General features: G+C 36.1%; 1 protein-coding gene across 5 annotated transcripts in view; it reads right to left on the reverse strand.

Annotated features, from left to right (window-relative positions):
• The window catches only part of PCLO (piccolo presynaptic cytomatrix protein), a 309,161-nt gene that overhangs the window by 21,449 nt on the left and 269,887 nt on the right, over window positions 1–17,825 (reverse strand). For all 5 annotated transcript variants that reach the window (XM_080663233.1, XM_080663234.1, XM_080663230.1 and 2 more), the window contains one exon: window positions 17,453–17,526. In XM_080663233.1, coding sequence (XP_080519359.1) covers window positions 17,453–17,526 — 74 coding nt within the window. The remainder of the gene's footprint in view (window positions 1–17,452; window positions 17,527–17,825) is intronic.

Here is a 17,825-nt window from a genome sequence, read left to right on the forward strand (position 1 = left end):
GGCTTGGCCGGTGTGGCTCAGTTGTTTGAATATTGTCCCATGTACCAGCAGGCTGCCAGCTCAATTCCCAGTCAGGGTACATGCCCTGGTTGTGCTCTCAATCCTCAGTAGAGGGCATGTAGGAGGTGGCTAATTGATTTTTCTCTCTCATCAATGTTTCTACCTCTTTCTCCCTCTCCCTTCCTCTCTCTGAAATCAATTAAAAAAATATATATTTAAAATTTCACCTTGCATGTAATGGAAAATGAATGTTAAATTATTCAATATTATTTTTAACCTTATTAAAATAGTTTAGGTAGGCATAATGAAGCATAAAGAATGTGTAATAAATATTCATGTAATGACGGACTAACTTAAGAAATAAAACATAAATTCAGATGAAGTCAATTGCATCCTTCTCCCACAATAGTTTTTTTCTTTGAGGATTGAAAGCTGTTTTATTATTTTCCTTATTTAAAATAAAATTTTTATTTTATTTTCTTTAATTAAATGTATTGGGTGACATTGGTTAGTAAGATTATATACGTTTCAAGTGCACATTTCTATGATACATGACCTGTAAATTGCACTGTGTGCTCACCACCCAAAGTCAAATCACCATATATTTGGCCCCTTTAATCCTTTACTACCCCTCAACCTCCTTCCCTCCGGAAACCACCACACTGCTGTCTGTGTCTATGAGTTTCAGTTTTATATCCCACATATGAGTGAAATCATATGGTTCTTAGTTTTTCCTGACTGATATATTTTCCCCAACAATAAATATGCAGTTAAAGTTTTAAATTTTCTTAAAAGTATTATATTGAAATTAGCAAGAAATTATCCTTAATAAAGTTAAAAATTGTATTTCTTTAAGTAACATAATATTGTGCATTTCCATTACCTACCTCTAGGTTATCATGTCTGCCATGACAACAATTCAGACTAGATAGAATTCTAGGTAATATTTTGGCAGGAAGAATAGTCACTCTTTGGTTAATAAAAAATGTAATTTTTAAAAGCAGGTTTTAAAATAACACAATCAAACCATTTTACCTTATTTCATTCTTTTGATTTATAGTATAGTTACTTTCAGGAACATTTTTATTAGACTATCTTGTTTTAAATATATTTAAACATTTTATTAAGGAAAAATATCTATGAGAAGGAAATGATTAGTTAATTAAACTTATTTATATGAGAGTTTAATATAACAAGTCAAACACTAAAAAAATCTGAGACTGCTAACCCATATACCTAAAGTCACAAGAAAAACACATTCTGAAAAAAGATCATATACCCAAGAGCTCTAACATATCCAGAAACCGGTGAGCATCAGCTCATATTAAATTACAAAGACAACCTCACTGTTAACCATAAGACAACAAAATGTAAATGGCTGAGAAATATCACAGCAGTCTCAAAAACAAACTAAATTGCACAACTTGACCTAAATTTTGACCTAACCAATTCATCATTAACTAAAAGGAAATAAATTTATACTATCAGACTATCAAAAGTAATAAACTCTTGAAGTAAAAGCTATCTACCTTGCAAATAAATTGTTGACAAATTGTTTCTGTTCTTCTGGCCTCTTGCAGTAACTGAAATAATTTTAAACACCCTTTTCCACCAACTAAAACAGCTAGAAGCCAAACATAGCATGCCCCTGACTAAACACAGAACTAAAGAATGTGAAGTGAACTCATATTTCCATACTAAAGACTGCTTTTGATTTTTAACTGTTAAACCAATAATCCTGTTTCTCTGGTTTAATGAAATGTTAAAGAATGAAAAAAAAAAAGATAAAGAGGGCAAATGATTACTCAGTTAACTCTTGTTACTTTTGAAAATGGAATATTTTGATAAATTTAATTTCTTCTGGTTCAAATAAATACTTAATGTTCCCAGAGAACTTTCTAAAATGTATGCATGAACATTTAGGACTTTTCAAAGATAGAATTGTAACTTCTTTTGATTAAACCTGCTTTCTATACCCATGCTAGCATTCTGAATATTTGATCTTTTTGGATAAAAACATAGATGTATATAATAAAAACTATTGAACTGCACTGTATTCAGGATACAGCCTGGAAGTTGTTTTGTGTTGTTTTTCTAAAAATGTTTTTCAATTACAGCTTACAATATTATAACTTTTTTAGTGTAAGGTGCACAGCATAGTGATTAGACAATCATATACTTTACAAAGTATTCCCCCTGACATTTACAGTACCCAATGCTCACACCATACATAGTGATTGCAATATTATTGACTGTAGTTCTTATGCTGTACTTTACATCTCCATGACTATTTGCAACTCCTTCATCTGAACTTGTTTGCCAGTGATTTTTCTCCTTCACCTAAAGTGCCTTGCACACACACTCACACATTAATCAGTATATGGCAGGACCTGATTCATCAAGCTTTCCATATTTGGAACAACATTTTGTATATACATACAAAGTTGAGGCAAAATATGTGTTTAACATCATTCAAAATCCATTTTACTCTTTTAATTAATCTTGAAAATGGTTCTAAAGAGCATACCATATGGCTTTCCACAGTCAATTTTTTTTTAAATTCTGTGAAGCATTAAACTTGAATTTTATAATTTTCCCAGTTCCCTTATTTTATTGCTTTAACATTGACCTCCGTTAACACTTCTTTTAAGTTTCCTTTTAAAAAATCATAGTAGTGTTTAACTACAAAGCGACCATAATTCCATAATTTAATTTCTATGATGCTAGTGCTCAAAGCTGTTTTATTCGTATTTTGATTCCAAATCATTTTTAGAACAAAGTCATCCTATTTGTCTTCCTAGGTAGCTCTCAGAGCTGTCCATCATCTTTCTCCCACTGCTGCCTCTGCCTGCAGTCTAGTCCTTATCATTTCTTACTTGGACTATTATTGGGTTGTGTCCTAAGTGGTTGCCTCTCCTACAATCCATCCTTCACAGCACCAAAGCTGATTGCATAATTTTCCTTCTTAAAATCCATCTACAGCTGCTAATTGCCTATCTACAGCATAAAGTCTGAATTCCTCCTGCTGGTGTCTGATATTTCATAAATTATCTGACCCGTGATGACCTTTCAGGCCCTGTCTGCCTCCAGCACAGAACTCTGCTGCAGTCACACAGAAGTGCCCCAGGTGTACTAATAATCCATACTCCTTTAAGTTCCCAAGGCTTTGAACTTGAAGTCCTCCCTTAGTGAAAACCTCACCTGCCCTTCTTCAGAGAGACGACTATTACTTTTGTTTCAACAACTACCTAAAAAGGTATTCCCTACCAGGCAGGCTTTCTTCATCCAACTCAGTCAGCATGCCTTCATACCAACGTGCATTCCTTCACCTCTATGTGAGTCCATTCCTTTAACCCATGTCCCAATTGCTCATGAACATATTTGTGTGCCTCAGGGCCCTGGATCTTTCAGCTGGAGACACACTAAGCAATAACCATCCTCTACAGATCCAGCTGGGCTTCTGTTAAAGAAGCACAACTAATAAAAATACAGAATTATTATATATTTTTAAGCAGACTATGTAGTTTTTAATTGAAGCAATATCATCTCTCTGAGCTCAGGGTTAGGGTGGTAAGCCCCTTAAAAAGCTATCCATCAACAGAGAGAATGAACATCAAGGATTAACAACTTTTCAAGATGATTTGCCATAGGGCAAGTATATTCAAAGAATCTTAATTTTTAAGACTCTATCTCAATATTTTTGTGTAAATATTAACTTGAATTTCACAACTATATGTCTAGGCTTGATGTATCCTTTAGTTTCTATGAGTCCAAAATATTTTTTTTAATATATTTTATTGATTTTTTACAGAGAGGAAGGGAGAGGGATAGAGAGTTAGAAACATCGATGAGAGAGAAACATCGATCAGCTGCCTTCTGCACACCCCCCACTGGGGATGTGCCCGCAACCAAGGTACATGCCCTTGACCGGAATCGAACCTGGGACCTTTCAGTCCACAGGCCGATGCTCTATCCACTGAGCCAAACCGGTTAGGGCTGAGTCTAAAATATTTGAGTGGTATGTGGTGCAAGTCTCTGTGCTAGACATTGGGAATATCACAAATACAATATCTGTTCTAGAGGGTTGTGAGAAGTGGGGCCACCACATTTTTAAAGATGCCAGCAGAGTGCTTAGCAAATTAATGGCAGTGTGATGTTGTTGTGGTTATTGGTAAGGAGGCTGTATTGAATTTCTTGAGAAGGTGAGTCACCTATATTATACAATAGCAACAATTCATAATAAAATGTGTAATGTTAAGACCTGCAACTGCTACTTAGTATTCCATAACACACACCAATGACAGTTGTCCGGGCTTCTGAGTACAATGTAAATTACAGAAATCACAATGGTGTGCTATTTCATGGAGAAGCATGCATCTGCTTAGGATGACGACAGTCTAAAACTTCATCTCTCTGGTGCCAGAAAATACTCAAATGCATAAGATGACCTGCGTAGATAGCAATTCTTTTTTAAAATAAAAGGTTTAAGTTAGTGAATGTTTGTTTTCTACTTTTTTTTTTTTTTTTTTTTGCAAAGTAAATAGTAGAAAATATTGTTTCAGAGACCAGCAGCCAAACAGTTGCTTCAGAGTATGTTATTCTTCAGGGAAAGTGATACTTGGTTGAGTAAGGGTTTTGTGAAATGTGCTGGATTTTTTTTTCTCATTTCTACTTTTTTTTACTTAAATGTAAAAGGTTTTTTCTTTATAGAAATTATATAAATTTTTAAATGACTTCCTGGATAAAACAAATAATGCTTCAATTAGGAAAAGGAATAATAATCTAAATGGTAGAAAACTAAATTATTCTTAAAGAATTTCACCATAATTCAAAAGTCTGAAACTTTTTATTTTATAAAATTTATTTTTCCTTTTGAGTAAAGTGGAAAACAAAGTTTAAAAACTTGGTAATTTGAATTCTATAGGTTTTCCCACCAGAGATTTTGTGTTTTATTGTCATCAAAGCCAGGCTTCTTCAAAGTGAAAAAGCTCTCTCTGTACACATTGGTCCTTTCAGAATGTGTTTAATGAGTGTGGTAGGTGAAGCACTTAGTTGCAATAAGTATAACTAAGGAGTTTTAAGAGAATGGATATTCATAATCATTTAGGGTAATAGTAGGAAGTTGTTATATTTACTTCAAATAATATTACTTTTTTTGTACTTATTAATACTGTTTGATCACTATCTCTAGTATTTTATTTCCTCATGTACCAAAAGTTTGAACCATTTTACACTTTATGACATCTTTTACAAACATTAATTCTCCCATATCCCAACCCTTTATTTTCCCTAACCCTTAATAAAATTGCTAAGAAAAATCTGTCAACTATTTTTGTCTGCTTCTTTGGTCCTTTATATTCATACTAGTGGCCCAGTGCATGGATTTGTGCACATTGAAAGGAAATTGATTAGAAGAAATATTTTAATATTGCTATTCGCCCTTTCTCTATAATAGAAGTGTCAGAGATGAAAGAAAATTAGTAAAATGTATATGAAAATAATATATAAATTGATTAATAAACAATAACAACATGATATAACAACAACAAAGACATGATATAAAAACAACAAAAACATGATATAAAAACTTTGATAAAAACAATGAATGATAAATTGATTAAACTTATTATAATATCTCCCTGTAGGCAGCTCCAGGGAGGGAATAATGGCGGCGGAATAGACAGACGTGTTCCGAGCCTTGTCCCGGAGCAGAAAGAAAGAACAGCTGAGGGTCGCACAAGGAGTGTTTGTTGGCCGGTTGGGAGACAGCTGAATTCCAGAAGGAGGTGGGGGACTGCTGAACGGGGTTCCCCTGACCTGGCAGCACCAACTGCGGCTGGGTCCCCTCCCGGAGCTGCGGGCTTGGACGCGGAGTCTGCGCCATCTTGATCCGGAAAGTGGAGCTTATCTGAAGCCTGAGAATCCACAACTGCGGCACCCCAGGAACAGCTGCGAGCCCCAGAACAACGCTCCCCAACTGGCGCAAGCACACGGGTTCAGAGGAGCTCTACACTCCACCACGGAAAGGTCAGATTTCGCCTGGGATAAGGTGAGGTCTCTGGTCCCGGCGGGAGAGAGGAACGCGCGTTTTGCGGGAGCTGGAGGACCAGGGAAGTCTGTGCCTAGAAAAATCCGTGGCTGTAGGGGCTGGCGTGATCTGTGATTGTGGAAAGGGGTCCTCAGAGCTGCTAAGAGAAGGGCACTCTAAAAAGCAACCCATTTTGATCTGAAGTGCAGGGACACCCTAAGAATTTCAGGCAGTCCAGACTTACGCGCAGCCCCTGCGTTCCCTGGGTGCCTGGGCTTACGCGGAGTCCCGGAGTTCGCACAACTGAGCTTTTTCCTCTTGAAATTCTTGCCTCTGATTACTAAGCCCAATACATAGGATCACCCAGTTGGGGACACCCTGGGAGACTGCAGGGGAAGGTTGTTTTTCTGGAACCTGGGGATCGGAGCTGGGCGTGACCATCAGAGAGTCAGCTCTGAGGCAGACCACTCCCACAGGCCAGTGGCGAGTGCGGGAAAGAAGGCTCTAACACTGCCTAGAGAGGCCATAGATAGACCCGGAAGTCAATCCAGAAACACTGCCACCCAGGGGCTGAATCACAAATTGACTCTTGTGTAATCAAAAATAAAGGAATACGAGAAATTAAGACACACCGCCTGCTTAAAATCAGGACTGGCTTACAACACCGAAGAGCAGTGGATCGCAGGGAACTGCAATACTGTCTGGACTGAGAAACAAGCGTGCCAAACAGAAAAACAGAGGAAGTGAATGACCTTCACTACTTCACATTTTATTTTTACCTTTTATTTTTTTATTTTTTTATTCTTTTTTATTTTCATTTTTTGCATCTTTTAATCAAGAAACTTTTTTTTCTCTTTTTTCATCACTTGATTTTACCTTTTTAATTATTACATTTTTATTTTCAATCCGTATTATTACTACTGCTATTTTATCTTTTTTTTTTTTTTTTTTTTTAAGTGTCATTTTATTTTCTCTTCATTTTATTTTGGGATTAGGGTTCTACATTCTATTTCTATCTTTCCTTTAGCATCGTTTTACTCTATCTCAACTCTACCTTTAGGCCATCACTCCCCTCCTAACCTCCCCCTTTTCAGTGTCCTGTTTATCTTACCCTTTTACTGCTTTAGATTCTCCCTATTCTTTCTGTTTACCCCTTGTTAAAATTTCACCCTACTTACATATCTAATCTCCAAGCCCCTGCTCCAAGTCCACATACACCTCTCCCTTCGCTGTCTGAGCTATCCATAAACTTGTCCTTCTCTCTGTCCTTTTGTTGTTGTTTGCTTGAATGTAGATTATATCCAATTTTTATGCTTTTTTGTGAGATTGTTTTGCTTATTCTTCTTTTGTTTATTTTTTTGTTTGTTTTGTGCTTCAGCTTTCCCTTGCCTCACTCCATATTAGTTGGTGTTGTAGTTTGTACTAATCCCCAGGCACTTGTTGCTGGCATTTGCTGGGATTAGTGATTGTTCTATTGGAGTTTTATCCCCAATATATATAGTCTGTTCCCCTATCTCTCTTAGTCACTTTCTTGTCTCTCTTACTTTTTTTTTTTTTCTCTTTTTTTTTCTTCTCTTTACTTTCCCTTTTCCCAATTTCATTTTCACACTCCTTTTTTCTTTTTTTTATTTCTTTCTTTCTTTTTTCCTCTTCTTCTTTCTCTCCTATCACCTAATTTGCCTTTTTCTGGTGGTCACCTTTATTGGAGGTTATTAATATCGTGAATACATTCCTGTTCAGTGCCTTGTGAGTTGTACCTGGTAGTGCTGTATTTTGTGCCTTTAAATCAACCCAGGAGAGAGAGAACTACATAACCAGACACCCAGAGAAGAGAGACCATGGGGAGACAAAGAGGCAGCCCGCATATGAAAGAAAAGCAGGCATCACCAGAAAAGGAAGTAAACGAAATGGAGGCAAGCAACCTTCCAGAAAAAGAATTCAGAGAAATGGTCATAAGGTGGCTGAAAAGAATGGAAGACAAATTCGACAATATGAGCAAGAACCAAGAGGAAATGAAGAAGAACCAAGAAGAAATGAAAAATGACATCGCTGCTGTAAAGAACTCAATAGAAAGCATCAAGAGTAGACTAGAAGAAGCAGAGGACCGCATCAGTGAGCTAGAAGACAAGATGGAAAAAAATACCCAAGAAAAGCAACTTCTAGAAAAAAAAATTAAAAGGCAAGAGGAGAGTCTAAGGGAACTTTGGGACAACACGAAACAAAACAACATCCGCATAATAGGGGTTCCAGAAGGAAAGGAAGCTGAGCAAGGAATAGAAAACCTCTTTGAAGAAATAATGACAGAAAATTTCCCAGATATAGGGAAGAAAAAACACACACAAATCCAAGAAGCTCACAGAGTCCCAAGCAAAATGAACCCCAAAAGACCGACGCCAAGGCACATTATAATTAAATTGGCAAACAACAACGACAAAGTAAGAATCTTAAAAGCAGCAAGAGAGAGACAGAAAGTTACATACAAAGGAACCCCCATCAGACTAGCAACTGATTTCTCAACAGAAACTCATCAGGCCAGAAGGGAATGGAATGAAATATACAAAGTCATGCAAAGGAAGGGGCTGAATCCAAGAATACTGTACCCAGCAAGGCTGTCAATCAAAATTGAAGGTGAAATCAGGAGCTTCACAGACAAAAAAGGACTAAGGGAATTTATTACCACCAAACCAGCAATGCAAGAAATGCTAAAGGGTCTGCTGTAAAAAAAAAGAAATAGGAAGTGAAGAAGTAACACAGGGGTAAAGAATAGGAATGGCGACAAATAAGTACCTATCAATAATAACTTTAAATGTAAATGGATTAAATGCCCCAATCAAAAGACATAGGGTAACGGACTGGATAAGAAAACACGACCCATATATCTGCTGTCTACAAGAAACCCACCTCAGAAAAAAAGACGCACACAGACTGAGGGTGAAGGGATGGAAAAAGGTTTTCCAGGCAAATGGAACTGAAAAAAAAGCTGGGGTAGCAATACTTATTTCTGACAAATTAGATCTCAAACTGAAGGACATAACAAGAGATAAGGAAGGCCATTTCATAATACTAAAGGGAGCAATCCAACAAGAAGAAATAACTCTGGTAAACATATATGCACCCAATACAGGAGCACCCAAATACATAAAAAAACTCCTAGAGGATATCAAGGGAGAGATTGACAGCAATACAATCATAGTAGGAGACTTTAATACCCCACTATCACCATTGGACAAATCCTCTAAACAAAACATCAGCAAAGAAACATCAATCCTAAATGACTCACTAGACCAGATGGAATTAATTGACATCTTCAGAACATTTCACCCCAAAGCCACAGAATATACATTCTTCTCAAGTGCACATGGGTCATTTTCAAAGATAGACCATATGTTGGGACACAGGCAAAGTCTCTTCAAATTCAAGAAGATAGAAATCATATCAAGCATCTTCTCAGACCACAGTGGCATAAAACTGGAAATCAACTACAATAAAAACAACCCAAAGAAATCAAACACATGGAGACTAAACAGCATGCTATTAAACCATGACTGGGTTACCAGAGAGATCAAAGAAGAAATAAAAAACATCATGACAACAAATGACAATGAAAACACTACAATCCAAAATCTATGGGACACAGCGAAAGCAGTCTTGAGAGGGAAGTTCATAGCTCTACAAGCCTACTGCAAAAAACAAGAAACAGGGGTAATAAATTACCTAACCCAACAACTCAAAGAGTTAGAAAAAGAGCAACAAGAAAAGCCCAGTGTAAGCAGAAGGAAGGAAATAATAAAGATCAGAGCACAGATAAACGACATAGAGACCAAAGAAACAATTCAAAAGATCAACAAGACCAAGAGCTGGTTCTTTGAAAGGATAAACAAGATTGATGAACCTCTAGCCAGGCTCACCAAGAAGCAAAGAGAGAGGACCCAAATAAACAAGATCAGAAATGAAAGAGGTGAAATAACAACAGATCCCGCTGAAATACAAAGGATTGTTAAAAAATACTATGAACAACTCTATTCCAACAAACTGGACAACCTGGAGGAAATGGACATATTCCTAGAAAAATATAACCTTCCAAAACTCAATCAGGAAGAATCTAAACAGCTCAACATGCCAGTAACTATGGAAGAAATTGAAGCAGTCATCAAAGAGCTTCCGGCAAACAAAAGCCCGGGGCCAGACGGCTTCACAGGAGAGTTCTACCAAACATTCAAGGAAGAACTAAAACCTATCCTCCTCAGACTATTCCAAAAAATTCAAGAGGAAGGAACACTTCCAAGCTCCTTCTATGAAGCCAGCATCACCCTAATACCAAAACCAGATAAAGACAACACAATGAAGGAGAATTACAGGCCAATATCCCTCATGAATGTAGATGCCAAAATCCTCAATAAAATTCTAGCAAATAGGATCCAGCAGTACATCAGAAAGATCATACACCATGACCAAGTAGGATTTATCCCAGGAATGCAAGGATGGTTCAATATCCGCAAATCAATAAATGTGATACATCACATAAACAAATTGAGAGATAAAAATCACATAGTCATATCAATTGATGCAGAAAAAGCATTTGACAAAATCCAACACCCTTTCTTGATAAAAACTCTCAACAAGGTGGGAATAGAAGGATCATACCTCAACATAATAAAAGCTATATATGATAAACCCACAGCTAACATCATACTCAATGGGCAAAAACTAAAACCATTTCCCCTAAGAACAGGAACAAGACAGGGATGCCCACTCTCACCACTCCTGTTTGACATAGTACTGGAAGTATTAGCCACTGCAATTAGACAAGAAGAAGAAATAAAAGGCATCCAAATTGGAAAAGAAGAAGTAAAGCTGTCCTTATTTGCAGATGACATGATATTGTACATAAAAAACCCGAAAGACTCCATAAAAAAACTAACAGACTTAATAAATGAATTCGGCAATGTAGCAGGATACAAAATTAATGCCAAGAAATCTATGGCATTTCTATACACCAACAATGAACTTACAGAAAGAGAGACTAAAAAAGCAATCCCATTTTCCATTGCACCAAAAAAATTAAGATACTTAGGAATAAACCTAACCAAGGAGGTAAAAGACCTATATGCGGAAAACTACAGGACACTGAAAAAAGAGATAGAGGAAGATGTAAACAGATGGAAGAACATACCATGTTCATGGATTGGTAGAATCAACATCATTAAAATGTCCATACTACCCAAAGCAATCTATAGATTCAATGCACTCCCCATTAAAATACCAACGGCGTATTTCACAGACCTAGAAAGAACTCTCCAAAAATTCATCTGGAATAAAAAAAGACCCCGAATAGCCACAGCAATCCTGAGAAAGAAGAATAAAGTAGGAGGGATCTCAATACCAGATTTCAAGCTGTATTACAAAGCCACTGTCCTCAAAACAGCCTGGTACTGGCACAAGAACAGACATATAGATCAATGGAACAGAATAGAGAATCCAGATATCGACCCAAACCAATATGCGCATTTAATATTTGACAAAGGAGGCATGAGCATACAATGGAGTCAAGACAGTCTCTTTAATAAATGGTGTTGGGAAAATTGGACAGATACATGCAAAAAAATGAAACTAGATCACCAACTTACACCATACACGAAAATAAACTCAAAATGGGTACAGGACTTAAATATAAGACGGGAAACCATAAAAATACTAGAGGAATCCACAGGCAGCAAAATCTCAGACATATGCCAAAAGAACTTTTTCAGTGATACTGCCCCTAGGGCAATGGAAGCCAAACAGAAAATAAACAAATGGGACTACATCAAAATAAAAAGCTTTTGCACAGCAAAAGAAACCATCAACAAAACAACAAGAAAGACCACTGTATGGGAGAACATATTTGCAAATGGTATCACTGATAAAGGTTTAATTTCCAACATCTACAGGCAGCTTATACAACTTAATAAAAGGAAGATAAAGGATCCAATAAAAAAATGGGCAACGGACCTAAATAGAATCTTTTCGAAAGAAGACAGAAGGAAGGCCAAGAGACACATGAAAACATGCTCAAAGTCACTAATTATCCGAGAGATGCAAATCAAAACAACAATGCGATACCATCTCACACCTGTCAGAATGGCTATCATCAACAAATCAACAAACGACAAGTGTTGGCGAGGCTGCGGAGAAAAAGGAACCCTCGTGCACTGCTGGTGGGAATGCAGACTGGTGCAGCCACTGTGGAGAACAGTATGGAGTTTCCTCAAAAAACTGAAAATGGAACTCCCATTTGACCCAGTAATCCCACTCCTAGGAATATATCCTAAGAAACCAGAAACACCAATCAGAAAGGATATATGCACCCCTATGTTCATAGCAGCACAATTTACAATAGCTAAGATTTGGAAACAGCCTAGGTGCCCATCAGCAGATGACTGGATCAGAAAACTATGGTACATCTACACAATGGAATACTATGCTGCCGTAAAAAAGAAGGAATTACTACCATTTGTAGGCAATTGGATGGAATTAGAGAACATTATGCTAAGTGAAATAAGCCAGTCAATGAAAGAAAAATACCACATGATCCCACTCATTTGGGGATAATGAAAAACATTATAAACTGATGAACAAAAAAATAGTTACAGAGGCAGTAAAGCATCAAACAGACGGTCAAATTACAGTGGTAAGGTTAGGGAGAGGTGGGGGAAATAAGAGATCAACTGAAGGACTTATATGCATGTATATAAGAGTAAGCAACGGATACAAAACATTGGGGGGTGAGGGCATGTATGGGAGTGGGGTGGGGGTGGGGGGCAATGGTAAGATATGTACACATATAATACCTTAATAAAAATTTGAAAAAAAAAAAAATATATAATATCTCCCTGTATACCACATTAAGAGTAAAAACACTTTCAGAGTGCTTGACTAATTTCCCTTGTGATGAAGTACTTACAACTTTAACTTTAACGTCACACGCTCTTCAAACTCGAGAGAAAGCAACATATAACTGACCATGTCCGAAAATGGATTCAGGTAGGAATATTCCTACTCTGTCTAGAGTTTGTCCTTGTGATTTATAGTCATTGCAAATGCTGGCATCATGGGAAACTGTCTTCGAATTCATTTAAATGGGAGGCCAGTGTCAGATGGGGACAAATATCGTGCATGCGGTAGTCAACGTTTATTTTTAAATTGCCAGTGCGCATCATATGTACCAACCAGTCTGTCAGACAGATGGACAGTTGGCCACCTAGCCTTTTATATATATGGTATTCCAAGACTAGACATCAGTAGCACTAAATTTTAAACTCAGGCAATTTAGAAAAATATGACAAGGTCTAAGGGAAGCATCTTCCACAGGGGTGAAGCATGCTATACAAGGAATCACATCAGAATTACTTTGGGGAAAGGAGTCATCTGAAATACTGTAATCAATTATATATCATTTTTTTTTCAAAACAAACTGGAAAATGTAGAATGCTGAAAACGTATTTTCTGGTATAGTGTCCAAAACAGAAAAAGAAATTATTTTAGAGCATATGAGTTTCAAAAGCTTGGGAAAATTAGACCAGGAGTAATCACTTACATGGTATAGGCAATGATTGGGATGATGATAGCTAGCATTATTGACCATGGGCCAGGCACAGTGCAAAGCACCTCATAATCATTATTTCCATCAATCCTTGCAATACACTTATAATTTAAGTACTGTTGTTATTCTTAATTTTGTAGCTTAGGAATCAGAGATTTAGAGAATTTGAGTAAGTGGCCTAATATGAGATCATTGTGGTGACTATAGATTTTCATTACTTCAACATAAATTGTTATGCTTAAAAAAATCCCACAACATTTCCACTAAGCTACTGAATCAAATCTTATTCTTGGCCCTACCCTCTCCCCTGTCTCCTTAGTTAACATTATTGGTGATGGGCTTTTACACACTCAATTATTTGAAAACATCTGGGAGTAGAGCTTAGCATATTTCTGGAATGGTAGAGGTTTATTTGTTCTGGCCCATTGAAAATGGAAATTAAGGGATTAAATTCAAGCATCCTAACATACTTAAGAAAAGAAAAGAAATTATTTATTAGGGTTATTTGTTTTTAAATGAATGCAACCAGACAAATTAAGCCTCACACAAAGTTGTGATTTTGATGCCTGATGCTAATGCTTGTGAACACCTGTTTTACAAGAATAAATGGGTCAAGCCAGTCACTATATGTTATATATATGAATGCCCATTAGCAAAATAAAACACTATTAAATACACCTAGTAAAAAAAGGGCCATATCATCTGTCTTGAGGGTATTAGAGGTTTTTAATGTAAATTGGGAAAACACAATTGGAAAGTCTAATTCATGCGATTTAAATCTTTAAGAGAAAAGGTCTTGTATAGCTCTCCCAACAAGTGCATGACATTTTATCAATTTTGATTAATTTCACTCCTTTGGATGGGATCCAAATGTCCCCATCTTAAATTCACTTCTAATTTAATAATAGCTACAATTTAAAGGATGTTCATCATGTGCCAAACATAGAGATTATTTGAACTTCACACTTTGAACTTACTTAAATTGTAGAAGTTCAACCTTTCATTAGTAAAGATAGTCCACAAGAGTATGAATATTTTCCACTACATCTTGGGTCAGAACCCCAGAACCTTCGATTGATCTCACATTCTGGCTCCCTGAATTAATCTCATACTGGGATTAAAATATCTGAGTCACTGCTATAGAGAAGATGAAACATTATTAGACAAAATGATTCAGTGGAAATAGATTTTTTTTAAAAAATCAGAACACCAAGTAAGTAGACATGCTCGATAAGTAGAATAAGAACATGACTATTTAGCGTTATAAATTTTTCATTAAGATATTCAATATAAAATTTCAGCCCCATACAATATAACTTTTTGGATTCTGTACAATATAATTCTAAAACAAAAATAAACTTTTATGAAAACAAATTGTATAAAGGTGATTACTTCAAATCTATGATATACTTTTGATTTAAAGTATGCTGTCCTAGAGCACATCTTTATAGATCAATTTCCCTTATAGTAAACCAAGGTGTTCATAAAACAAAGCACTTAAATGGTTAACATGAAAGATTCAAGATGAAAGGGAACATTGCAAGATCTACAATTTCAAGAAAATTGTATTAATCCACAAAGAGACAGTGTGTTTCGGGTGCCATTATAAAGAACTGAAAGGAGGGATAACCAAGTCAGGAAAGTACATCATGTCTAAAAACAAACTGAATAACCCTGTTTTGTTTGTTTGTTTTTGTTATCACATGAATTGGCTGTTTATGTTGACTGACATAAAAGGAAGTTTATTTATAAACCTTAAGATTAAAAGAAATGTGAAAACAAATAGCTAAAACTTTGAAAAAACTGATCATGAATTGCTTCTCTCTATACCTGAATTCTAAAGTCAGATGAAAATCAATGGCTATTACTTCTGTATTTGGTCATATTGCTTGTTCATTCACTCAACAAACATTGTTGAAGTTAAAACTCCAGACGCAAGGCTTTCTGCTGAGTGCTGGGAAACCACAACTTTGGTCTGAGAGTTGTTCAGATTTAGGGAGGAGACAGGCAGAGAAAAGGGGAAATTTGAATCAAAGAACAATGGTAACAGAATATGAAAATTATGGTGTAAATAGGCATAGATTTTGTGAGTGGTAGAAGCACATAGAAGGAGAAGGAGGAAAAACAGGGAAGAAGGTGAATTAAGTGTAGAGCATATGTACTTTGATGAATCTACAGCATCTCCAGGCGAAATACTGTGCTGGCCTTAAGCCTGTGCGCCCGCAGATGCATTCTGGGTCTTTCTCCTGCCCTCTTCCCAGAGTAGCTGCTCCCTGGGCGGTTTCCCTCTCACTGGGCTTCCAGCTGGATTTGATCAGGCACCGGCAGAGGTTGCAAACTGGGAGGAAGGAGAAACTGGGATACTTTTCTCCATCCTGTCTGTCTCAAGATATATTTCTAGTATTTCCCACTCCCAACAAGACAGACATGTCCTGGTTTCAGCAATCCCTGGCCTTCGGCCTCCAGGGACTTCTGCTACCTTACTATCATCTGCTTGGTTTCTCAGGCTCTTCCATGAGTATATAATAATGGCTAGGCATACATTTCCTCTCTTTTAAGTACTCAGAGTGGTTTCCACAGAGTCTGGGTGGTAGATTTGGGACTAATCAACAAGCATGGATGAGATTATGCAGAGAGGGTGGGTGAACAGACTGGTGGGTTGAGGATGGAACCCTGGGGAATATGGCAACACAGAGAGGAAGCACCGTCTTTAAGTAAATCCAGATTTTTTTAAAAGTAGAATCAGAAATATGTGATGTCTACTTAAGTCCACTAGGCACCTTAGGCATCACTTAGACTCTGCATTTGTTGGATGAGGTTTCTGAAGACAGAGAGATCAGGTCATCCGTTAGGTATCAGGACCAGATTTGAAACCCAATCCTGGGTTTCCTAGTTCCCTATCTAGTGTCCTTGTGATATTGTGCCTTTAATCATTCTTCCAATGGCATGTGATTTGGCATCGTTTTCATGGGTTCAAGTCACTTGCTTTTATCTTGTGTGCTGTTTACACTTCAGTTTCTTTTTTATGTAAAACCAGTACATGGTATGATTTACCTACCTAGGTAATTTTAATAAATAAATGACATAATACATGAAAGTACTTGGAATAGTTTAAAATAATAAGGATAGTTAAAATTATTGAGAGGTTGGTAAATGCATGCAGAATAACAGTGCTATCTGATCTTATCACAATATTATGAAAGATAAGCCACTCATTGTGCACCTTACAGATACTGGTTACTTTTTTGCCAGAGTTAATGGTTGTTTGTGTTTATTTTTTTTTTTACATCTGTAATAAACTTACCATTTGTTAATACAACCAAATTTAATTTCAAATTAGTTTTTCACTTTAGAAGTTATTCAGTCATTATTTTTTTTTTTGCAAAATAATTTTTAGACTATTAATTTCTTCTTAGCTCTATATATTTAAGAATTTCTATTGACTTAAATGAGCTTTCATGATTTATTTTTTATTTGCATGGTATTTTAAACAAAAAAATGTTTTAAAATGTGAAGAAGATTTTCTTTTTCCTAAGAAATTCTTCTCTCTGTACTGTCATCATTCTCATTCTTCTTCCCCTTAAATTTTTGTTAAGTATGAACACTTAAATGTTAAATATGAATAAGGAAATTGGACAATTGTTAAATGAAGTTATAAAATCATTCTAATTTAGTAAATAATGTTGATACCAATGACTCATTTCATAGTGTTCCTGCCTTTAGTATACCATTAGAATGTTAATTTAGAAATTAACATTCATGTTAAAAGAAAAACAAATCAAAACACTTCTAATGTAGCCTATAGATTCAATCAAAATCCAGTATCATAAATTTTAACTTACCTTCAGTGTCTGATAGGCCCACTCCTACTCCTGGCTGTTTTATAGGATCTTGCCCATTCTGCCCCATCTTCCCTCTGTTCATAAAGAAAATAATAAAATTATACTATTTTCAGCTATGCTTTCCAAAATGCAAATGAGGAAGCCAAGTTTGCAAAAATAGAATGACATTTTATATTCATAACTGCAATAAATTACCTGAATGGCAAATATAAATACAATAAATTGCTCTATATAGTGTTAATTTTAAAATGGGAATTTGTTTATTATTCCTACATAGTCCAACCTAATGCCTCAAAATTCAGTGTCTTAATTGTTGACTCATTTATTAAAGATCAGAGCAGCATGAAATTTTGAAATTTTGTTTTAGAATTTG

This window comes from Plecotus auritus, assembly GCF_963455305.1.
Source record: "Plecotus auritus genome assembly, chromosome: 4".
Lineage (NCBI taxonomy): Eukaryota > Metazoa > Chordata > Mammalia > Chiroptera > Vespertilionidae > Plecotus > Plecotus auritus.